This window comes from Coregonus lavaretus (genome assembly GCF_964263955.1).
Source record: "Coregonus lavaretus genome assembly, chromosome: 13".
In the NCBI taxonomy this organism is placed as follows: Eukaryota; Metazoa; Chordata; class Actinopteri; order Salmoniformes; family Salmonidae; genus Coregonus; species Coregonus lavaretus.
In genome coordinates, this window is record NC_140000.1 from 26,120,084 (window position 1) to 26,144,037 (window position 23,954).

Below are 23,954 nucleotides of genomic sequence, written 5' to 3' on the forward strand. Positions count from 1 at the left end.
ATGCGCCAATCCTCTCCAACTTGCCATGGTATAATTTGACACCGAATATTTTCTTAATTTATAGACTAATCAACTCTGATCAGGCCCGGTCCTGGCCGATATGCCGCTCTAGGTGAGACCAAAAACATGGCCTACCCCCACAAAGTATAATAGCAGCCTAAGCTATATAAACAGTGTCGCCCGCAATGCACTTTTATGAATGCCCATGTGGTAGCCTACCGTCCATTCAGCCACATGAGCATTAGTGAGGTCGGGCGCTGATGTTGGGAGATTAGACCTGGCTTGCAGTCGGCGTTCCAATTCATCCCAAAGGTGTTCGATGGGGCTGAGGTCAGGGTTCTGTGCAGGCCAATCAAGTTCTTCCACATCGATCTCAACAAACCATTTCTGTATGGACCTTGCTTTCACAGGAGCATTGTCATGATGAGACAGGAAAGGGCCTTCCCCAAACTGTTGCCACAAAGTTGGAAGCACAGAATCGTCTAGAATGTCATTGTATGCTGTAGCGTTAAGATATCCCTTCATTGGAACTAAAGGGCCTAGCCCGAACCATGAAAAACAGCCCCAGACCATTATTCCTCCTCCACCAAACTTTACAGTTGACACTATGCATTGGGGCAGGGAGCGTTCTCCTGGCATCCGCCAAACCCAGATTGGTCCGTCGGACTGCAAGACGGTGAAGCGAGATTTATCACTCCAGAGAACGCGTTTCCACTGCTCTAGAGTCCAATGGCGGCGAGCTTTACACCACTCCAGCTGACACTTGGCATTGCGCATGGTGATCTTAGGCTTGTGTGCGGCTACTCGGCCATTGAAACCCATTTCATGAAGCTCCCGACAAACAGTTATTGTGCTGACATTGCTTCCAGAGGCAGTTTGGAACTCAGTAGTGAGTGTTGCAACTGAGAACAGATGATTTTTACACGCTACGCGCTTCAGCACTCGAAGGTCCCATTCTGTGAGCTTGTGTGGCCTACCACTTTGCGGCTGAGCCGTTTTGCTCCTAGACGTTTCCACTTCACAATAACAGCACTTACAGTTGACTGGGGCAGCTCTAGCAGGGCAGAAATGTTATGAACTGACTTTTTGGAAAGGTGGTATGCTATTACGGTGCCACGTTGAAAGTCACTGAGCTGTTCAGTAAGGCCGTTCTTCTGCCAATGTTTGTCTATGGAGATTGCATGGCTGTGTGCTCAATTTTATACACCTGTCAGCAACGGGTGTGGCTGAAATAGCCGAATCCACTAATTTGAAGGGGTGTCTGTTATGTGAATTATTTAACAAACTATTTTAGTGTCTCTGTGCATCTCCCAAAAGGTTGTAAGTCTTTTGGGATTTAAGTAACGGCCAGAGTCCCGGTCTGCATAGTCAGAGATATTTATTCATTGAGAATTCTGCCATCACAATTTCAGAGTCCATCTTTTGTACTCATACGTCATACAAAAAGAAATCCCTCCCCTCTGTAGGCGGGCTGTAGTTTTCCACTCTAAAACTGTTCTACTGACCTTCAGTTCACACACACACACACACACACACACGCATACACACATGCATACACACATACATACACACACACACACACACACACACACACACATATCCTACTCCCTGCATTACTCAGTTATTGCCGTTCTCACAATATTCTGCACCATGTTTTCATAACAGTTTCTCCCCTCCCTAAATTGGGAGGCCTCTTTATCTTAGTTTCTCAGTTGTCTTTGTTGTCTGGCCTAACTCTTACTCACATTGCTAAATAGTGGCTCAATGCCAGCCTTTACTGGTCCTACACTCACACATTTCTACCACATTATACACAGTTTCAGGGTGTAATAATTAGTCATTAATAATTAATCTATCAGTGTCCACATACTTTTGTATATATAGTATACCTGTCCTGCTTCTTGTAAATGTTAAATGTAGAAAAGTGTCCAGCTGGGCTTCAGTCATTTTTTCTTCACCTCACATTAGGAAGTCAACGAAGTCAGTTTAATTTTTTTCATCCATTCAAATTATAATAGTTCCTCGCAATATTTGAGAAATCTTTCCAACACTCTCCCCCTTGATAAATAGGCTGTTGGGTGTATTTGTTCATATTTTAAGGATTGTCAATTTAATCTTCATATTATAGCATAGCTGTCCCCTTCATACTTTCATTCATTATAATATAGCCTACTTTCGGAAAGCCTAAGATAGGTCTACGTTTTTTTATACGTTTTAAGGAAAGGATCAATATTTGCTTGGGTCTGACATACGCTGGTGGCTTTGATTGACGGGTGCTTTTACGGGGGTGTGCGTGTGTGGGTTAGCTGATTCTCTCAATAGAGTACCACAGAATGAGTCATAATACCCATAAAACTTAGCGGTCAAACAAGGAAATGGTTCCAATCGTTTTTTCCACCATTCATTTTAGAAACACTTCAAATAAGGGCTGTGTTTCGTGTAGGCTTACCCTGGCGTGACGTTTTGATAACTGTGTAAATCTCTCTAGGACAAGGTGACTTTTATAAATATATTTGCCTGCATTTACCCCCCAAAAATGAAATGCTAATTAGCTGCTAATGGGGCTATCATAAAGAACTACAAATGCCATGATGATCTGGACGAGACTGACAAATCGAGGCAAAGGTAAGAATCTCTGGATTAACTATCTAATGTTAGCTAAATGTAGTAATGAAAAAAATTGGCTACATTTCTTTAAATGTACAATTCTGTGAACTGTCTTGGGCAAGTTTACATGTTAGCAAAGGTGTCAGCTAGAGATGACGTAGGGATTTGTAGTTTTGCATAATGTCTACTTTGAAATTAGAGTGTAAATAGAGCCGAATATATTGATAAAAGTCACTTTGTCCCAGAGAGATTTACATGGTTATCTAAACGTCACGCCAGGGTAAGCCTTATTTTAAAGTGTTTCTAAAAAAAAAACTATGGAAAAAATGAATGGTGGAAAAACAATTGGAACCATTTCCCTGTTTGACCACTAGGTTTTATGGGTATTATGACACCTCCACTGTGGGGCTCTATAGGCCTGTATGTCCATTCAGAAAGATACCTAAAGTAGCCTGCCTGGACTCAATCTCTTTAATAAAAATCAAACGCTCCTGTCATGATCTAATCTTGTAAAAGGCCTATTTTCAGTAGCTTAGGCTACATTATTTCTCTCTTCGAAGAACATATGCCAATGCCATCGAATGACAGCCGCAGGGATTGTGACGTTATACGAATATTTCGGGGAAAGTGGTAGAAAACCCATCCGACTTCATTTCAATGGTTGTGTGTTGAAATAGGATCTGTATAAAAAAAACATATTCAGGGCAGGCATAAATCTTTATTTTGACTCCGTTAATAAGTAATAACAAGAATAATAATAATAAAATGCCATGATAATAACGAAGTGTAATGGCTTGTTTCAAATAGGTTTTATTAAGAAGCATACCCCCTCGTTATGTCGGTGACCGTGTACATTGGCCAGGCCAATTACTGTAACCTCAAATTCCAAGACCGTCGCAGCCTTAACTGAACTTTTCACATAACTTGACTAATAAATAACGCATCGCCAGGGTTGTAAACGTTTCGCAACGGAATACGAAAATTGACATTTCTTATTGGACAAGTGTAGGTAGTCCCTCCCTGTTTCAGTCCATTTGCTGCCTAATGAATACGACCCTGGTTTACATTGATTTAGGTGGCATGACATACACACACAATGCTCTCTGTCCACTAATGTTCTCTCTTAGTGCTGGGCAGCTCACCTTGTTGTACGGCTGGCTACACACAATCTTCACGCGGTCCCACTTCTCCTGGGCTTGAGCCTTCACCAGCTGGTTAGGGCCAAAGAAGCGCACCCGGTTGGTGTTGGTGCCGTTACGGCTCTCCGTGGGGGACATGAAGGAGGACGTGACCAGCAGAACCTGGGAGAGCGAGTGAGAGGTTCTCTTAGGAATTAAGCAGCACACTATAAGTAATGGTAGTATTGTCCATAATAAGAGGCAGAGACTAGTATCTTCACTCAGTGCATTCAGTGTGGTAGACATCAGCGAGGTATAGCGGTACTACAATGTACAGTGGTCCTCTGTAGCTCAGCTGGTAGAGCACGGCGCTTGTAACGCCAAGGTAGTGGGTTCGATCCCCGGGACCACCCATACACAAAAATGTATGCACGCATGACTGTAAGTCGCTTTGGATAAAAGCGTCTGCTAAATGGCATATTATTATTATTATTATATTATATTATATTATTATATTATATTATATTATATACAGTAAGGGGGTGGCATACCTCATAGTCCTGGTCTTTGACAGAGGTTGAGTGTCCCACCAGCACCTCGATAAAAGCAGACCCTTCATTTCCTATGTCTATGCTGTGCACCTGCTCTTCTTTCTCAAACTGAAACGATGGGGGAAACAGCATGGGTTATTTAGTACAAACTAAGAAAAAACAAAACAGGGCAATGGGAAGTGTTACAATACATAGTGCCTTCAGAAAGTATTCATACCCCTTGATTTATTCCACATTTTGTTGTGTTACAGTAACTTACAGCCTGAATTCAAAATTGATTAAATTGTTTTGTTATTTTCACACCCATCTACACACAATACTCCATAATGACAAATAGAAAACATGTTTTTAGACATTTTTTAATTAAAAAAAAAATGAAATACAGAAATAGCTCATTTAAATAAGTATTCACACCCCTGAGTCAATACTTTGTAGAAGCACCTTTGGCAGCGATTACAGCTGTGTCTTTCTGGGAATGTCTAAGAGCTTTCCACACCTGGATTGTGCAACATTTGCCCATTATTCTTTAAACATTTCTTCAAGCTCTGTCAAATTGGTTGAAGATCATTGCTAGACAACCATTTGTCAGGTCTTGCCATAGATTTTCAAGTAGATTTAAATCCAAACCGTAACTCGGCCACTCAGGAATATTCACCGACTTCTTGGTAAGCAACTCCAGTGTAGATTTGGCCTTGTGTTTTAGGTTATTATCCTGCTGAAAAGTGAATTCATTTCCCAGTGTCTGATGGAAAGCAGACTGAACCAGGTTTCCCTCTAGGATTTTGCTAAATTAATTTTCATGTTAAAATTAAAAGTAAACCCTTTATGACCATTCATTATTCATTTCATAAGGCATTTAGTTATGGCCTAGTTTCCCCCCAACACTGTGGTCTGAAAAACCTGGCTCATGGGCCATATCAGACCTGCAAGTCACAATATGCTGGCTTGTGAAGTAATTTGTCATTTCTATTGGAATCCAGTCACAGGGACTAGGGATGTGACAATTTGACATTTTTTCTTGTCATTTAAACAGATAATTTGTATCGATTTTCCGTTAAAACTATAAGAACGTTTAATAAAATTCCATTTGAATTCACAATGCAGATGGTCTACATCATGCTTCCTGCAGAGAGAGAAAACTGTATTGCTGCTGCTGCTCTTGCTTTTCACGTGTGGCGCGTGTAGCTTGTTGTTTTTGTCATCCAATCACAAGTCATCAAACCGGCACTAGGCTACAGTCATACAGCTAGAGCCTGTGTTAAGTTATTAGGAGATATCTCGGCTAATCAATGGAAGATTAAATTAAAATGACAAACTAAAAGTTAAATGAGAAGGACAGGCTACAACACCAAGACCCAACAGGTAGGCTGCTACTTAATAATCTGAATGGAGTTGTTATTTACTGTAGGATTTAGAAAGGGAGAAAGCGCATAGTTAAAGTTAAGTAGTTCAATTAGCCTAGTTAACGTTAGCTAGCTAGCTAGCTGCCTAGCTAGCTTAACTAGCTTCTCTTGGTTTGATGCAGTCAAAACAGGTACTATGTAATCCAGGGCTCTCCAACCCTGTTCCTGGAGAGCAACTGTCCTGTAGGTTTTCAATCCAATCCTAATCTAGCGCACCTAATTATAATAATTAGCTGGTTGATTAGCTGAATCAGGTTAGTTACAACTGGGGTTGGAGCAAAAAACCTACAGTAGGGTAGCTCTCCAGGAACAGGGTTGGAGAGCCCTGATGTAATCAGATGCAATAAGTAGTCTACCAGCGCGAGTCGACTTGGTTGCCAACCCTCTCCCACCCTTTGCTCCCCTTGTCACTCATATTTGAGCTGCTGCTCTGCTTTTTTTCCTCCTAACGTTACATTGTTGCGTTAGGTATTTATTTAATTGTTATTTTCCCTTTATGATGATGATTGGGACCTGTTTGTGGTAGTTATTCAGTTAGGGTTAGTTTCTTAAGGTTGAGGATCCAAATTTTGTTTAAACGTTTTAACGTTCACACCCCTAATAGGGAGGATATTCAACAATTTATCACCCACAATCTGCATTCAGAATGACTGCTATGGTGAAGAACTCGTCAAACAAGACTACCTAAAACATCTAAACTGGAAAAACCATCTCAGTAACGGGTGCAATAAGTCCAACCAGACAGATTGGAATATTTTAGGAAAATGTAGGTTATTTATCTTAGGTCAATTAATGAATGTGCATGCAGAAACATACAGTATATATTAAAACAAACCATTCTGAAAGTCAACCCGCAACAAAGCATGCTGGGAAATATGAGTTAAAGGAAATTAACTCACAGTCGAGTAATGACATGCAGTGTTGATTCCACTGTGATTCAAATAACACTTCATTTATTCATTGCAGGTTGCGTCAATTTAAATCCCACTGGTGTTAACACCACTAGAATCAACACTAAGATATAACACTCACAACATTTTTGACCTCAACACTGAGATTTAACACCCACAAATTTGCTGTGTGAATTGGAGTCAGTGAATTGTTGCACAATCCCATGAAAACACAGAGCGGAGGAGAAGTAGCCACTTACCTGTATAATGACTGAGGTTTGTTTCTCCCCTGGCCTTGCTGCTTTCCATTTCCTGTATGTGTCAGAGCTCAGCAGGTTGTCAGCCTTGTGAGTCTGCAAGAAAACAACAAGAATAGCTAGGACCCTATGAACTGCAATTGCCAACTGGTGTTGTTACCACTGGAAATAGGAGTTACTGTTTACATTCAAGAAGATACATTTTTAACAACAAATTACTGGGAAGTGTAGTTAACTAACTACTTCGAAGGGTGCATGCAAATACTGTACAGTACGGTCACAATGATTATTTCTGTTCTGGTGGGCTGCAAAAAAGCCATGTGCAGACTGCTCATATTGAGGGCTAAACAGTAAACATTATCTTTCAATCAGACAGCAAGCAAACCTAGCTAGCTAACACGTCAGGAAGCTATCAAGCAGGCTAATGTACTAGCTAATTAGCCTAGCTAGTAGTTGGACAACTTACATTGTCTTCGGTGCTGCAAGACACGACGTGCTTGAGTTTTATCTCCGGCATTTTGCGTTAGTCACTTGACTTGTGGTGCCTCTTTATTTGTGTTTTTTCAGCTATCAAAAGCTATACGCTTGGTGGCTAGTTAGTAATTGACTGGGTAGCAAACAATGGAACACGTTCATAGCTAGTTTATAGAAAGCAAAACGGCTCTAAATACTCCATAGAAGTACACTGTTTGACATTTTCTGTGTTCTCTGCATTGTATTTAACTTCCCTGTGAATTTGATTCTAATGTAAAGGCAGACAATAACAGCCAAAACGTATTTTGAGGTTGAACCGTGACCACTGAATTTCGTACCAAAATCCCTCTCGATTCACAACCTCTGACGTAACTTCCGGTTTACATTTTATTTAGCCTATCAAAACAGTTGATTCTTCTTCTTCTTCTTCTTCTACTTCTTCTTCTTCTACTTCTTCTTCTTCTTCTTTGTGTGGTTTTCCGGCAGACTAGACGCTTTGTTGCGTATTGCTGCCATTCACAGTTCGAAAATTGCATTGCACATTGTTTACAAAAAAAGGGAAATGGGGAAAAAAGGAAATTGCACCACCATCTAACCCTATACATATACAGTATATACCACTATCCCCAACACACTCCACCACCCCTTCCCACTACTTTGGCCCCAACAGATCCTACACCAGGCCATTGACCTGGGAGGCTGGAACCCCTTCTCTCAAACCCCCCTGTAGTTCTTCTGCGCTAAAATCTCTGACTCCAAAAAACGTATCTGCTGCTGCTACCAATTCAATCTTCTGGGATTTCCTTTCCATCTGTGCGGTACAATTAATGACCATAGCAATAAACGCCAAGAAGTCAACCTTACTAAAGCACAAACTGTTCGGGTCACTCTGTACTGGCCTACTACTCACAGGGATCCTCTCAGGCTTCCTCGCCCTTTGCCCACCATCCTCTGCTTTCTTCACTGCCTCAGCATATGACACGTTCTGCACTGCTTGCACCCTGGAAACTTCAACCTGTCTCACTCGCACAGGACATTTCTGATCCCCAGCAACATGGCCACCCCCACAATTGAAACACTCCACTTTTTCCACCGAAACTACACACTCCTTTGTCCCATGCCCTTCTGCACACATTCTTATCAACATTAAAAGCACAGAAAAAAGCTTTATTTTGTCACATGAATGTAGAACCAGAACATACATATGGAAGCATATGAAATAGTTTGTTAGTGTAGCTACGAATGGCTTTTTTGCTTTAGTGACCATCAATCCTCTTGAGTACAGGGTCAGGTTGGGAGGCACCTTTATATAAAGCATATACTAAAGTGATTGTTTTATAAGAGAAGTTTGTCTAAAACCTTTATCATCATCACATCATACAATCATGTTCATCCCATCTAGAATATCATTATACAGACATTATACATGTAATGATGAAAAATGGACTGTATGAAATAGGTGAATATCATGTGTGCACCATTATCTTCATTAGCCACAAAGTATGTGCACTGATGAAGTAGCTAGGACTGCTAAACCTACAATTATGTACACAAAGTTATAAAATATATAAAATATCAAAATGAGCGAATGATAATATAAATGTACAGTAGTATTTCATGGAGCACATGTACAAATCATCATATCAAATCATGCCACTTAACCCATTTGGTATAATTTTGCATAACTACTTGGTACTGTATGTATGATCATGCAAAATTATATCAAGTGAATATGATATCATTGTGCCATTATCTTCACCAGTCAAGCAGTAAGTGCATGCTGCATTTTGTCTTGTTATACACTGTAAGAGCTCTCTTACACTCCATGACATAGCTCTGGTCCAAGCCGTTATTGCTAACGATCTGGACCAGAGCTATCCATGACGTACCTCACTGAGACATGAACTCAGATGATCTCCAGGTAGATAGCTGTTTCAGTATTAGTGTCAGTGGAGGCAGGGCTTTGTCTGTCTCTTGTTCCTCTGTCCACCATGCCCCCTTGCCTCTCTCCTCCTCTTCTCTCCCATCCTCGTCTCTCACCTCCTCTTCTCTCTCCCCCTCTCCTCTCGCCACCTCGTCTCTCCCCACCTCGCCTCCCCATCGGATGTGTCTGGGACACAACATCATGTGGTTAATCACACCATTTCATTGGACATTTATGTTTCAATGGATAATAGAGCTATTGTATTGCATTGTATTGTATTGTATTGTAACATACCCATTTACAAGCAAAATTATATTTTTGGCACAGAACAGCAGGTGTACCTGTTTGGTCCGGACAAAAAGAGGGGTGCAGTTCTGGTAAACCAGCTGGTAGCTGCCATTGGTGTAGATGTTGGTGACCTCAGTGCAGTTGATGTAGAGGGGCATCCGATCCTGGTAGATCCCCATGTCCCCAGGATACATAGGAGGTCTACTGGTCAGCACACGACTTTAAGGAAAGAAGACAAAGACAAGAGTTTGGATTAGAGAGGACATCATAATGAAACATCTACTTTTAAGATTAAATATTTATCCTCTTAGAACGGTTTTACATGTGAATGAATAGTTCCTCTTTCATAATTCTATTCAATGGTATCTTAAATGAAACAACATATGTTTGATGTACTGGTATATCATTTGGCTATTCCAAGTTTGTAAGCCACCTGAAGTAACTGAGGCACAATGTTGGCAGACGTTAGAGAAGACAGAGACAACTAAGTCTCAGAAAATGTGTTTCTTACTTTTCGGACCTCTTTCGACAGCAGAACAGGAGGAGTAGAGAGAGGAGGAAGGTGGCCAAAGAGATGCATACTGCAGGTATCACTTTCCACAGCAGAGAACCTGTCAGTCAACAACAAAAACAATGTAAAAACAGGAGAACACTTTTTTAGCTCTTCAACCTTCAACAGATTATTTTATTATCTTATATTATACTGTATTATTATAGTATACTATTGGAACAGGTCAACCAACCAGTGACATTACAGGAACCATTAATGAATTCATGAAGAATCATCTGAAAGTATAGGCCTAAGTGACCATGAATGATTCATGCTTAGTATTTCATCCTCATGTTTTACTCATAGTGCAGATGCTGCCTACAACACACAATGTATAATGTGTGTGCATCTCAATTGTGTTTCCCTGTTTCCACATGTCCTCGATCCTCGCCTTCTTCTCAAAATGCATGGGAGGAGAAGGTCAGAGGTTCCTTTCCTCTGACCTTCTCTTCCAATGCGTTTAGAGAAGGAAGCGAGGAGAGAGGAAGCGAGGAGTCAAGAAAATACAATTGAGATGCACCATTGTATTTAACTTGTGTGGTGTGGTGCCCCGATGCTTACCGTCCTCTGCCTGAAGCAGTGTGTGGGAGTCGTTGCCCAGTGCATTAATGGCAAAGCAGACTACCATCAGTGGAGTGTCCATGTGGCCCCTCAGCATGGCTGTTAGTGTACCGTTCTCTGAGCTTACTGATGTGTTGTAACTGTATGGTGGAACACTACCGTTGACACTCCAGGTTACGGCAGGCCGGGGGTTGGAGTCCACAGAACAGCGACACAGAACCTCCAACCTCTCCACAACACAGGAGGAGGAGAGATGGAGGATGACAGGCTTGTCTGGGGGATAGAAGAAGGGAGGGTGAGAGAGAGAGAGATAGAGAGAGAGAGAGAGAGAGAGAGAGAGAGAGAGAGAGAGAGAGAGAGAGAGAGAGAGAGAGAGAGAGAGAGAAAGCGAAAGAGAGAAAGAGGCAGCATCATAGAAGGATCAGGGATGTTAGAGTCCCTGGGACCTACTGTAAAGGGGTCTTACCTTAGAGGTTATGACACCATATTTCAAGAACTTCTCAATTCAAAATATTGTTATTGTATCACAATGTAAAGTGTACAACTGTACAAATAGCAGCAGTTTAAATCCATACCCAGGAATTGGAAGCAAATAACCTATCAAACATTGACTCTACAGAATGCTTACATTGAATGTTTAAGGAAGTCGGTTTGGACTCTGCCTGTCCAATTAGGTTCTGGGCTGTGCAGCGGACCCTCAGGTCTCGGGTCACGTTGTACACCCTGACCATGTGTGTGCGCTGGTGAAGGTTTACAGTTAGCCCATGTTGGGTGTATGACCACCTGTACACGGACACAGGCGGGTCAGCTTTACAGGCGCAGGCCAGCAACACGTTCACCCCCTCCTGGACAGTCAAGGTTTGGACCTGGACTGTGACATCTTTTGGAGGGACTGGAGGAGAGATACAATAGCAATCAAGGCCAGTATTCATAAAGCATCGCTGAGTTGGAGTGCTGATCAGCCCCCCCCCCCAGTCTATATAATCTTATTCATTACAATCTATAAGTAAAAACTGATCCTAGATCAGCACTCTGAAACACTGTGAAAATGGGCCATGGTTTCAATATCAATGGCTTAGCATTGCACACAATCGTAACTTTATATAGAAAAGTACTTACATGTCACATGGAGCTCCTTTACGGTGTATACTCTTCTTTCTCCTGGATATACTGCCTCACACCTCATTCTGGGTTTGATACGGTACGATGCTGTAAAGGTGAGAGAGGCCCATAGTGTAGGCCTCTGGCCCTGGGGCCGGAGTACCTGCGGCTCCCCGTACTCGATGTTGTTCTCCTGGGCTCCTCTCTCCCACCGCCACTGGAGGGTGGGGGCCTGGGAGGGACAGGAGTAACTGATGCTGCAGTTTAGTGAAACCACCTGTCCTTCTGCCGCTGCCCCCACACCGCTGATCACTGGGAGTTCTGGGGAGTCTGTCAGTGAGGGGGACAAAGAGAGATAAGAACTGACCTGATGAACATAGTCTAAATGAGGATAAAGTAAATATTTTGTTTGATTTAGTCCATTAGCATTAGGGATAATTCAACTCAGGTTGTGTAAAAATTGGTAGATTGGTGTTTTAACATGAGCCATATAAAATAACTATCTTATATAACAACGAAAAGGATAGCAGTTACTTTATCTCTACTATATAATAAGAGATGAGACACAGAGATCCTGTTAAATAACAATAAATACACTGAGGATACAAAACATTAAGCAACTGCTCTTTCATGACATAGACTGACCAGGTGAATCCAGGCGAAAGCTATGATCCCCTTATTGATATCGCCTGTTAAATCCACTTTAATCAGTGTAGATGAAGGGGAGGAGACAGGTTAAAAATAGATGTTTAGCCTTGAGACAATTGAGACATGGATTGTGTATGTGTACCATTCAGAGGGTGAATGGGCAAGACACAAGCTTTAAGTGCCTTTGAACTGGGTATTGTAGTAGGTGCCAGGCAGTTTGTGTGAAGAACTGCAACGCTGCTGGGTTTTTCACGCTCAACAGTTTCCCATGTGAATCAAGAATGGTCCACCACCCAAAGGACATCCAGCCAACTTGACACAACTGTGGGAAGCATTGGAATCAACATGGGCCAGCATCCCTGTGGAACGCTTTCGACACCTTGTAGAGTCCATGCCCCGACGAATTGAGACTGTTCTGAGGGCAAAAGGAAGGGTGCAACTCAATATTAGGAAGGTGTTCCAAATGTTTGGTATACTCAAGTGTATGTAATTCTGTGAGATGGGATCCCTCTCACCTGACATAACGAGTTCGACACTCCTCGCCTCCCCCCAGTCTTTCTGTCCACGGCCCTTCAGCGACAGCTCATAGACATAGGAGTCAGCCAGGTGGACCCTGTCAATCATTACAGAGCAGTCTCCATCGTCCGTGTTTCCCCGTAAGGATGTCCGGCCCAGGAACTCCTTGCTGACTTTGGATTTGTCATCTGTACTGAAAGCTGTTCTCCGCAGGGGGAGGTAGTGACTAGTCCTGTAGCGCAGCCTCACGCCCACCTTCTTTCCCTGCCTGCCCAGGACGGAGTGAGAGGCTGGAGGAGTGAAGGAGCAGGGGATGGCCACGCAGGAGCCTGCCAAGGCAGGGACACTGTTTGGGACAGAGGGCACGGGCGACACAGCATGGGTGTCCCTCCACAAGCCTGTTGGGATGAAGTAGTAGAGAAGACATGAGCTATATCAAAAGTTAAAGCCCTGTAGTACAACAATGTGACTGTGCAACTATGTCACTGTCTGGTAGATGTGAAGAAGATATTGTACAAGTAAAAATAGTAGCACCACACTATAACAGAACACAAGTAACACATAGCATCCAACAGATAACCACTCCTGGTTAAAACTACATCCTAAAGTAATGCTATGGAGGAATAACATTGTGTTCACAGTACATTCAATTATCAATGAAATTAAATAAAATAAAATACTTTTTTAAATTATAATCATAATTACTCTCTGTCCAGCTGTTTGTTGCCGGGCAGACTGGCACAATGTGACATGGTGGGACATTTCACAATAGAGTTAAATTAAGAAAGGGGGAAGGGGCATGCTTTGCTTTGCTAGCATTATCATCCTACTGCACTAACATGGTCTCTGTGATTTACTGACTTATTTTCTCACCCCTTATATTGTTGAACACACAATTGCATCAATTAATGGATAGAATTGTACAGTAATCATTTCCCCTCTTTTTATAGTAGGCCTGTGCCTCAATGCATGGGGCAAACTGCTCTACAGCTCAGTTTAAACAGTTTCATTTTCGTCATATCTAAAAAATATATATTTATGAAAATATCCCTCACTTTATGTTAAAATGCCACAAGACCAAACAGGATCACTGGTAAAATCTCAATGTTGCATTATATGTAATGTTACGTCAACGTAAGCAGGTGACCATTTTACAGTTAGTTGGGGTGTTGTTAAGATAACATTTTTTACTATCCCTATTATCCTAGTGATAAGGCTCTTCACATAAAAAAAAAAATGGCAGTTAGTATTTAAATATAACATCATAAGCAACTCACCAAAGATCACAGTACACAGCAGGAGCATTCTGTCTGGACACATGACTAGAAGCATGCTCAACAGACACAGCAGAGGGAAGGATGGTGTGATGGAAGAAGAGGAGAGGAGGAAGTTGTTTTGGTTTCATAATGTCATGGTGACATTAATTTATTTTATGACCCCTAATGATTTCCCCAATGGTTTACAATACTAAATAGTTAAGCTAACGCATTTCAAATACATCTCATATAATATCATAATTTGTAATGACATTATTGTAATACATAGGCCTATAATACACACTGGCACACCACTTGCTATTGGCTTATGATACATTGTGTGTCTGCGCAGTGCAAGGTGAAAATACAGTAAATGATGATCCTACACTCGTATGAGAAGAATAACTGTTAATACAATCAGCCATTTTAAAAGAGGCCCATAACCCCTGAGATGGAGGATTCCATTGCCTAAGTGACAGATAAAGGAAAGAGAGACATCAGCAGTTATCTGTGTGAGGAGATGCATGAGGACGTGTGACTCACACTCATGCTGTTAGCCGCTTCCTCACACCACTAAATCTCTTCTCATTGACTCCGACTCATTTTTAGCTGTAGGCCGTTGTATTCATGCAGGGAAAACAATCTTATATTGGCATAAATGGAGGTTGATAATGTAGATTGTAAAATTCAATACAAAGTTAATAATTAATAAGATAAATAAATAGTGTGACCTGAACTTTATCCATTGACGTTTCAGAAGTGGGCTACAGACAATTATTTTGAACCTTCCAACAAAGTTCCTATTACTAGTTTTAAAGAAATATACTGAATGATGTCAGTGCACAAGCCAGGACAAACAACATTGCATGGAATGTTTTTCATGTGAAGCTGTAGTTCTGAAAAGAACTATGAAAAACAATGTGTTGAGAGGTCAAGATCAAGGTGAATAAAATGAATAAATGTCAGAAAGACTCTTCATGACTAAAGATCAAGAGGGAGAGGGTTCAACCCGTGTTAAAGATGCAAAATAGCAGTTACTTGGAGATAAAAAAAATAAAATATATATATATATATAAAAAATAAAGCAATTCAAGCTCCTAATACAGGAGCAAAAACGGTTCAATGTTGTATTGGAAAGGTAAACAGAAGCCAGACTGCAGACAAAACCAAAATAAAGGAAAATATCACTATTTTATTTGTTTATCTTTATTGTGCATATAGAGTGAGATTGTAGACTGGAGCACATGGTATCACTCTAAGCACAATACAATACGTTTTGGGAAAGGGGCCAAAATCAGAGGAGGTTTTCACAATCACAAAGTCGACTCATGGATATTCTGTATATCCCTTATATTCTACGTATGAATTTACCTTGGTACCTATGGTTTGTTGTTACTGTACTTTTCAGTGTTCTGGGTGCTGTTGTCTCAGCTTACCCATATGGAAAAAAATCATGAAGATCAAAGAAGACTCTTGTACTCCCGAGTGGGGCAGTGGTCTAAGGCACTGCATAGCTGTGCCACTAGAGATCCTGGTTCGAATCCAGGCTCTGTCGTAGCCTGCCATGACTGGGAGACCCATGGGGCGGTGCACAATTGGTCCAGGGTAGGGGAGGGAATGGCCGGCAGGGATGTTGGTAGAGCATGGCGTTTGCAACGCCAGGGTTGTGGGTTTGTTTCCCACGGCGGGCCAGTATGAAAAAAATAATGTATGCACTCACTAACTGTAAGTTGCTCTGGATATAAATTTAAGAAATCCATAAGGATCTGGTAAGTTTTTGTATGTTTTCCCTTATATGTCAGTGGTGTATATGTGTTGACTTAAAGTATATGTCTTATATGACAAACACAATTAAAATCATGATTTCGGTGAATTTCCTACAAAGTATATGAATTATATGAGTCATTTATGAATATTATAAGAAAGTGTATATTCTGGGAAACATGTAAAAAACCATAACAAATACTATAAGAAAAATACAGTATTTGTATATATACATTTTCATTTAAACGCTGGGCAGCACCTCCTACTAGACAGTTGATTTATCTTCAACTATGCCTTTTGTTCTTCCATTGAGGGTTTTCACCATGCCCATTTCACCATGCCCATATTTGTCACTGACTACTACCAATGTGCTATCGTGCGAATGATTGTTGAGAGACTTAATAACTAAATAGATTCACTGCTGCTATCAAAGTCATTCCTTCTCCTCCTCCTCCTCCTCCTCCCCTCTTAATGTCCTCCTACCCCTCCTCTCCTCCTGTCCATCTCCTCCTCCTCCCCCTCCTCCTGTTCTCCTCCTCGTCTTCCTTTCCCCTGTCCTCCTCCCCTCTCCTGTCTTCCTCCTCTCCTCCTCCTCCTCCTCTCCTCTCTTCCTCTCCTCCTGCATGTGTGAATGATGTCAGGCAGTGGTATACAAGTGCTTTGACATGTGTGTCCCATGTATGTGAGACCTTAGAAGGCTTAGCTTACATGTCTCTTCTATGTTTTTTATATAATACATGCACCATTTCTGTTGTCTAAATGCAAACCACCCGTATAAGTCATATATTACAAGAATCTTCTATGAATCATGTAAGTGTATTTGCTGCCATATGTGTTACTCACAAGTTCCAGGTAGAACTTATAAGAATCTTGTTAAATACTTCTATATCGTTTCCATATGGGTAGTGTTATCATAGCCTTGAGAAGCAGTCTATTTGACCCAATAATACAGTGATAAAACAGGTTCCTAGACACATGATTGAACTGTGGACTATGGACTCCCTGAGCTGCTCTGTTATCGTAGTTCTGAGCATGGCACTCCCATTCCTGCCATCCAACAGGTAAGATAGAGTATCCATACAATCCCTGCATTCAGTCAACAATATTTGGTCAAAAGAGTGTGCAAGATTGAAGGTTGCATTAGTGAATGTAAGAATATCTTCTGTTCAGGTAAGGGTTCTTTCGTAATGCTTAAAGAGTGTTTGTACCAAGTCTCTTGCTGTTTTTTGTACCTCACAATTTTTGGCTTTGTATACTGGGTGTGGATGTTTTGTCCTACAAAGTCAATAACCCACTTTTTTGCTATGCAATTAGAATGTACTGTATAAGGATCCATATAAACTCTGAATTCTCTCTTACTTGGGATTATTTTCATATAGGATGTGCTGTAGCGCTAACTAGCTGGTCTTCTTCAATGATTGTATACAGTATATGGATGGACAAAACAAATCGATCACATGACACCATTCATTCCTATGTGAAGACTCAATAGCGCATTGAAGCCAAAGAAGTAGGTTAGGATGGAGTCTCATGGAGACATAACATGCGCAGTTTGAGCTACTCCAGGAAGTGATGTTGCAGGCTAGGTCACTGCTTCCCCGTCTCATAGAATAACTTAATTTCAAGGCCGACCGAGGTACTGCAGGCTGCCATTAGCAACTTCTTCTGTGTGCATTTAAAAACAAAAAATCTGTTCAAGGACATACATCTGGTGTATTAGATGCAATTATTGATACCATGATGGTCTTCAAAACATTTATTGACAACAAATATTGCCATTTTTCCATTAACTATAGTGGGTGATCCTGTTTTCTGCAACCAATGCCTGCAGTATCGCTGTCAGGATTGAACTTCCTAGGCTTCAATGAGAGGGGGCAGTTGTTCTCCCTGGTCTTCTTATTAGTACAAAATAAAGTACTTTGCAACCTAATGAATGGTGCAATATACAGTAAATAAATGCAATTCATAATCATCATTAATTCATAACCATACACTAACATATCTGCAGCACCAGCAGCACCACACCTCCATAGCTCATGAGCTCTGCAGCCCAGCAGCTCCTGCGCTCCCAGCGGGATGTGCTCCTGGAGTGGACCCATGTCCACCCGGCCCCCCTACTACGCTGGCTATGTGACGCCGGGGTACTTTCCCACGCCCACTACCTGTCCCTGCTGGAGCGTTCACCCTCCAATGCTGTTGCGCAGGCCCTGGAGACGGTGTGCGCAAGCGAGGAGAGCAGCCGCGGCTTCCTGCAGGTCCTGAGGGAGGTGTGTATGTTGATGAACTACAGTACTTATAATGCCCTGCTTAATGTAAGTAACATATTAGGTTATCTTTGTAATTATGTTCCTGCATCTAACATAATGGTGTCCTGTGACTGTCTCTTTATCAATACAAGGTGCAGGACTACTACTGTGATGAGCTGCAGGTCTGGGTGGAGAGACACTGCAGGGAGAGGACGGAAGGGACACAGGAGGCCACACCGGTTAGAGTGGAGGGTGAGCCTGGCTGCAGGGGATTTGTAGCCTGGTCCCATATCTGCTTGTGCTGTCTGCCAACTCCTATTATCATTGGTTGGCAGAGCACAAACAGATCAATGACCAGGCCAGGCGGCAGAGCAGTTGTGATATCTGTAAAAAAAACTACTGGTGGTTGTAACAGTGTTGTCATTGAGGTTTAGCCAAAGGCAGGCTGCCGATTATGTTTGATTCAAAAATAGGATATTGGCAGTGTGAGCCAAACCTGATGCTGAAAAACGGGCAAATTCATGAATTAATTGTGACTGAATGCGAAGTGAAAGAGCTGATAAAGAAGAAATATGTCAGATTGACTTATTGAACATTATGGGGAAATGATTAACAGAGTCAATTCAGGCTTGTAGTATTCACCTGAAGTGCAATTCTCTGGACTGTGGCAAATCCTCTAATGTCTTGCCAAGGTCTTAACTACTGCAGATTGGACTGGCAAGCGGTTTGCATACATGCTTGTCCTTGAACAGCGATAGAAAAGTAATTCATTTAGCCTGTATATAGTAGTCAATAAAATACTCTATCAATGTGATAAGACATTCTGTCGAGTTTCCATCTGAGATTTACCCTGGTGTTTTACCCAAAAGGCTCAAAATGTTCTGTTTCCATCTACGCAGACCGGCACCCATGTCTCACTGGGCCATGGCTCTGGCGGACATGCTCTGACTTTGGGCCAATGTTAGGCCACTGGTACTTTCCAGCTTGCATTTACATAACAATGGCTAACTGTGAACTTTAACTTCTTCTCACAAAGCAACTGTCTTGATGATGCAGAGGATGTTGATTCTGCTCGCCCCAAGTCTTTAGAGTCACACTCCTGATGGAAACACAATTACACTCGAGCTTACATTAGCATAAAACACTGGCGACACACTGGTGTGCGGTAAGTCTTAGGTGGAAGTGCAGATAGTGTCAAAGACCTTTCCCTGTTATTATCAACAAAGTCTGGGACAACATCTAACCTGATGTTTTTCTAGTTTGCATCTATGCATTTTTTTCTCTCTCATCTCTATAGAGAAGAAGCCAAAAAGCCCCATTTCAAAACTGTTCAAAGGCAAGAGCAAATTCACTGTGACCACTGAGGTCAAAGGTAATGAATTCCATCAATATTAAAGATATTAATCAATTATCACTAACATGCTTTCTAGTGTGCCCAACTGACACATCAGTAATATCACACAATTAAATGTATTCAATCCCCAGGTGGGAAAAAATGTATCTTTCAAATGTATAATTCAAATTGTTGTCTTGATAATTTAGTTGAGGAAGAGTTGAAGCCTCGGCGGAGTGTAAAATCTTCTCATCTCAGAGGTAGGTTGATAACGTTAAGAGTTGGGCCAAACTGTGTAGCACTGAACTTGAATTAATTGTTGAATCAATATTTGATTATAAAGACATTATGATACACAAATTGCAGCAACATTTCCCCTAGATATGACTTGAGTATCTTATTGTAATGTGTTAGGTATGTATGTCCATGTTGCGTGTAATTTACTTGCCTCTCTTTTATTGCAGTTCCCCTTTCAGCTCACAAAAATACCCTTCTGGAACGTACGGAACGACTTACATCTTACGCAGAAGGGGGAGGGCAGGCCTCCAACTCTGCTTCTCACATTGAGATCCGATACACTGATCTCTTCGTGACCGAGGACAACGAGTCATTTGACAGCAGCCAGCATGAGTACTTCACCTTGGCCAGTCGACGGGCACGCATCTACGCCCACCAGGCCTGCCAACGCATCTGCCCTAGCCACCTCCTGAGCCCCCAAGGCACCACAGGGCGCGCCCCGAAGCGGGTAAAGGTGAAGGGCATCGCTGGCATCGGCAAGAGCGTGGCAGTGCAGAGGCTGGTCTATGAGTGGGCGCTGGGGAAGCACATGCGTGAGTTCACCTGTGTGTTCGACCTCCGCTTCCGCGAGCTGAACCTGATCAAAGCCCCGGTGAGCTTACTGGACCTGCTTGGAGACCGCTTCCGCTACTTTAAGACGGTTCTGCCAGAGCTTCTGGCCTCGCCAGGTTCCTTGCTCTTCATTCTGGATGGGCTGGACGAGTTTAAATACCAACTGGACTGGAACGCTCCTGACAGGGACATCAGCGTGGACTCCAAGGTGCCCGTGTCAGAGCTGATAGTGGCGTTGATCAAGGGGAGTCTACTCCCAGAATCCTCGGTCATCCTGACATCCAGGCCTTCCACGGAGGCTCCTAAGCGGTTCTTCCAGCGTTGCTGCGTGGTCCTGGGCTTCGAGGAGGACCAAGTGAAGAAGTACACCTTCAAGTTCTACAAGGACCCCAAGGTGTCTGAGAAGGTGTACAACTACATCCTGGACAATGACAACCTCTTTGTGCTCTCCTTCATCCCTCTCTATTGCTATATCATCTGCACCGCCTTGGCAGAGTTCTTCTCCAGTCAGGAAGATGGTGACTCACGGTCTCTAGAGTTGAACCCACCTAGGACAGTCAGCGAGGTTTACTACTGCTACCTGTTTACAGCCATCAAGCACCATGCGCTGAAAAGGAAGGCGGAGAGGAACACCCCCAGATCGGAGGTACTTTCTCTAGTTAGGCAGCAGCTGACAAACCTGGGGAGATTAGCTTACGAAAACCTTCTAAAGAGTAAGATAATGTTCGACATACAGGACCTGGAATGTTATGGTCTCACGCCAGTAGATATACAGAGCACCTTCCTCAGTCAGATCCTGGTGCCTCTGAACGAGGAGAGGGTGGAGATGTTTTCCTTCTTCCACTTGACCGTCCAGGAGCATCTGGCCGCCCTGTACTGTGCGATCAACCTCTCAAAGCAGGGACACATCATCCAGGCTCTGGACTTCTGGTGCTTTGGTGAGATCCCCCCACCTTCCACCTCCCCAACTCCCCTACTGAGCCAAGACCTCCACCTTGACCAGACTAGGGTGGAGAACCTGCAGATGTTCACTCGCTTCTTCATGGGGCTTCTCCGGACCAGGCTGGAGGGGCAGTTGGATGGGCTGGTGCTGGCCCCTCTGGAGGTGGGCATGGAGGGGGAGGATATCCCCACCAGGCTGGGTATCTGGTTCCAGAACCAGTTTAAGGGTAGGCAGCTAGCCAACCAGACGGCGCTGAACCTGCTCCACTGTCTGATGGAGCTGCACATGAAGGAAGTCACCAGCAGGGCGGCACCAGAGATCCGGCGTCTGAACCTGTTCAAGATGAAGCTGAGTGTGGTGGACTGTGCAGCGTTACACTATGTGTTGCAGTTCTCCCCACATAGGCTCGAAGAGCTCAACCTGGGATACTCCAACATTGGAAACAGAGGTCTTAGCAGGCTAGTTCCAATATTGCACCGCTGTGAATCTCTTTAGTGAGTATTCATAGCATTTTTCTTGTGGGACACAGCTCTGCACCACCTGTTGCAAATGTTTGATCATTCACAGGGACTAGCTGAGGAGAAGTATAGCAATTAACTCATTAATGTAGGTAACTATAATTTGTATTTTTTCTCAGTCTGCGGTATAACTGTCTGGAAAGGGAGGCAGCCATCCTGCAATCTGCAGTGTTGAAATCAAATGACTGTCAGGTGAAGAAGCTGTTGTAAGTGACTCTGAAAATAACATAAATGCATCTCTAACACTGTTTCATATGCCTCTTTCTCACACTAAACTCTTGATTCCTCTACTTTGTACAGTATGTGTGGTAACAATTTGGGTCCGGAAGGGGTTCTGGAGCTGTGGAATGCCCTGGAGCAGAACACTACACTGGAGGAACTCTACTTGGACATCACTGGCATCACAGAGAGAGGAACAGAGAACATTGTCAACTGCCTCAGCAAGAACACCTCTCTGAAAACGCTGACGTAAGAGAAAGACGAGAGGGAGATGTATTATCTTTTTTTAATTATTTATTTTATCTGACTTAGTATTACCGCATTGTTGAGGAAAAGCTTGCAAGTAAGTATTTCACTGTACTGTTTACATCTGCTGTATACTGTGCACGGGACAAATTCACTTTGATCTGATGTTGACAGTTTTCTCTGAAGTTACAATGGGCGTTGACATACTGCCATCTAGTGTATTTCGCAGTTGTTGCTATGATAATATCCTGTCTGACCTGTTATTATTATTATTTTCTCCTTCCCAGCATCGTGGGAAATGACATTGGGGAGGTGGGGAAGAGGAGGCTGAGGGAGCTGGAGCATCGACGGCCGGGGCTCCGGATCATTGGGAACTTTGTGGACGACCTAGGACTGCTAAAGGCCTACCTGGATTGGGTAGAGGAGATACGGGATGACCGGGACCAGATGGACTCAGTGAAGAACGCAGATGCCCTACAGTCCGTCTTGAAGGGGCTGAGGGTGGGAGCAGGTGGGGAGAATGGGGAGGGAGGGGAAGGAGAGAACACAGCCAAAGCCCTGGAATTGGAGACCAAGATCCTGGAGCTTTTGAACGCCCCCATTCACCTGGCTGGAGTGAGATGACTTCACTTACCCTTTTGCTCTGTGAGGAGCATAGATTATCCACAAACTGAGATGGCTGTAATTTCAAAAAATCCCAGCCAATCATAATGTAGATATTCAGAATCTCTGTTAAAAGGTAGTAGATTCATTATAATCACAGTTAATTTCATTGAGAATCTCAGTTGATATAATGTTACTACCATTTGTTCACTTGCTTCTGTATTTTCAGAATAAATGTCACAAGTGACACTGACTCTTACTAAACTAGACTGCCATTATTTTTACACTGAACAAAAATATAAATGCAATATGTAAAGTGTACATTTTCCATTAGCACAAAAAGCTTATTTCGCTCAAATTTTGTGCACAAATTTGTTTACATTCCTGTGTCAGGGATGCTGATGTGGATGCGGTGGTGAAGTCAAGCGCAGGACACAGAGGATAAGTCAAGACGACTTTACTGATGAACTCGATAATACACAAAAATAAACGGCCTCGAAACACTAGAGGCGAACAAGATACGCGGGGTGCGTAAAACAACAAATGAAGCCAAGGTTCCAAACCAGTACGCATGTGACAAGCGGACAATAACACACAAGGGGAACTTATAGGAGACATAATCAAGACAGAATACGAGACAGGTGCACCAACTAGACATGACCAAACAAACATCGAAAACATCAAGCGGTAGTAGCTAGTACTCCGGGGACGACGAACGCCGAAGCCTGCCCGAGCAAGGAGGAGGAGCAGCCTCGGCGGTCTCCGTGACAGTACCCCCCCCTCGGGGACGGCCAGGAGGACGCGGAGCAGGGCGCGTAGGATGACTCCGGTGGAACTCCGTCAGGAGGGAGGGATCTAAAATGTCCCTCCTAGGCACCCAGCACCGTTCCTCCGGTCCGTACCCCTCCCACTCCACGAGATACTGCAGACCCCCCACCCGACGTCTCGAATCCACGATGGACCGGACTGAGTACGCCGGAGCCCCCTCGATGTCCAGTGGGGGCGGAGGAGTCTCCCGTATCTCACTGTCCTGGAGTGGACCAGCTACCACCGGCCTGAGGAGAGACACATGGAATGAGGGGTAAATGC

The 23,954-nt window shown here is 43.0% G+C and overlaps 3 protein-coding genes across 4 annotated transcripts in view; 1 reads left to right on the forward strand and 2 right to left on the reverse strand.

Annotated features, from left to right (window-relative positions):
- Nucleotides 1-7,742, reverse strand: part of LOC311139441 (DNA repair protein XRCC1-like) — a 29,643-nt gene extending 21,901 nt beyond the window's left edge. The window contains exons 1-4 of the mRNA XM_084174318.1: nucleotides 7,293-7,742; nucleotides 6,830-6,922; nucleotides 4,277-4,384; nucleotides 3,750-3,908 (exon numbers count right to left, since the gene is read on the reverse strand). Coding sequence (XP_084030444.1) covers nucleotides 3,750-3,908; nucleotides 4,277-4,384; nucleotides 6,830-6,922; nucleotides 7,293-7,343 — 411 coding nt within the window. The 5' untranslated portion in view covers nucleotides 7,344-7,742. The remainder of the gene's footprint in view (nucleotides 1-3,749; nucleotides 3,909-4,276; nucleotides 4,385-6,829; nucleotides 6,923-7,292) is intronic.
- Nucleotides 7,743-8,448: 706 nt separating this feature from the next.
- On the reverse strand, nucleotides 8,449-14,242 carry LOC311140001 (myelin-associated glycoprotein-like). The gene is made up of 8 exons (XM_084174977.1): nucleotides 14,166-14,242; nucleotides 12,888-13,286; nucleotides 11,743-12,054; nucleotides 11,252-11,515; nucleotides 10,624-10,896; nucleotides 10,024-10,123; nucleotides 9,566-9,731; nucleotides 8,449-9,410 (listed from the first exon to the last, which is right to left on the reverse strand). Exons 1-8 carry the CDS (start codon nucleotides 14,191-14,193, stop codon nucleotides 9,207-9,209), a joined length of 1,746 nt encoding a protein of 581 aa, XP_084031103.1. The 5' UTR covers nucleotides 14,194-14,242; the 3' UTR covers nucleotides 8,449-9,206.
- Nucleotides 14,243-16,937: 2,695 nt separating this feature from the next.
- On the forward strand, nucleotides 16,938-23,160 carry LOC311139608 (NLR family CARD domain-containing protein 3-like). Of its 2 annotated transcripts, none has more exons than XM_084174519.1 (9): nucleotides 16,938-16,969; nucleotides 17,917-18,175; nucleotides 18,307-18,406; nucleotides 19,452-19,526; nucleotides 19,697-19,747; nucleotides 19,952-21,773; nucleotides 21,917-22,003; nucleotides 22,098-22,265; nucleotides 22,550-23,160. In XM_084174519.1, the coding sequence occupies exons 2-9, from the start codon at nucleotides 17,945-17,947 to the stop codon at nucleotides 22,884-22,886; spliced, it is 2,871 nt and encodes a 956-aa protein (XP_084030645.1). In that variant the 5' UTR covers nucleotides 16,938-16,969; nucleotides 17,917-17,944; the 3' UTR covers nucleotides 22,887-23,160. The 2 variants fall into 2 exon arrangements, with proteins under 2 accessions (XP_084030645.1, XP_084030644.1); XM_084174518.1 differs by lacking the exon at nucleotides 16,938-16,969 and adding an exon at nucleotides 16,994-17,078.
- Nucleotides 23,161-23,954: the final 794 nt, after the last annotated feature.

Bases quoted from the DNA above. Each gene is read 5' to 3' on its own strand.
- LOC311139608 (XM_084174519.1), top strand. From the start codon at position 17,945: ATGAGCTCTGCAGCCCAGCAGCTCCTGCGCTCCCAGCGGGATGTGCTC. The intron at 18,176-18,306 runs GTGTGTATGTTG...TATCAATACAAG, and splicing joins TCCTGCAGGTCCTGAGGGAG to GTGCAGGACTACTACTGTGA. The intron at 21,774-21,916 runs GTGAGTATTCAT...ATTTTTTCTCAG, and splicing joins CACCGCTGTGAATCTCTTTA to TCTGCGGTATAACTGTCTGG.
- LOC311140001 (XM_084174977.1), bottom strand. From the start codon at position 14,193: ATGCTCCTGCTGTGTACTGTGATCTTTG. The intron at 10,897-11,251 runs GTAAGCATTCTG...TCTATCCCCCAG, and splicing joins GACTTCCTTAAACATTCAAT to ACAAGCCTGTCATCCTCCAT. The intron at 9,732-10,023 runs GTAAGAAACACA...CTTTCCTTAAAG, and splicing joins TGTCGAAAGAGGTCCGAAAA to TCGTGTGCTGACCAGTAGAC.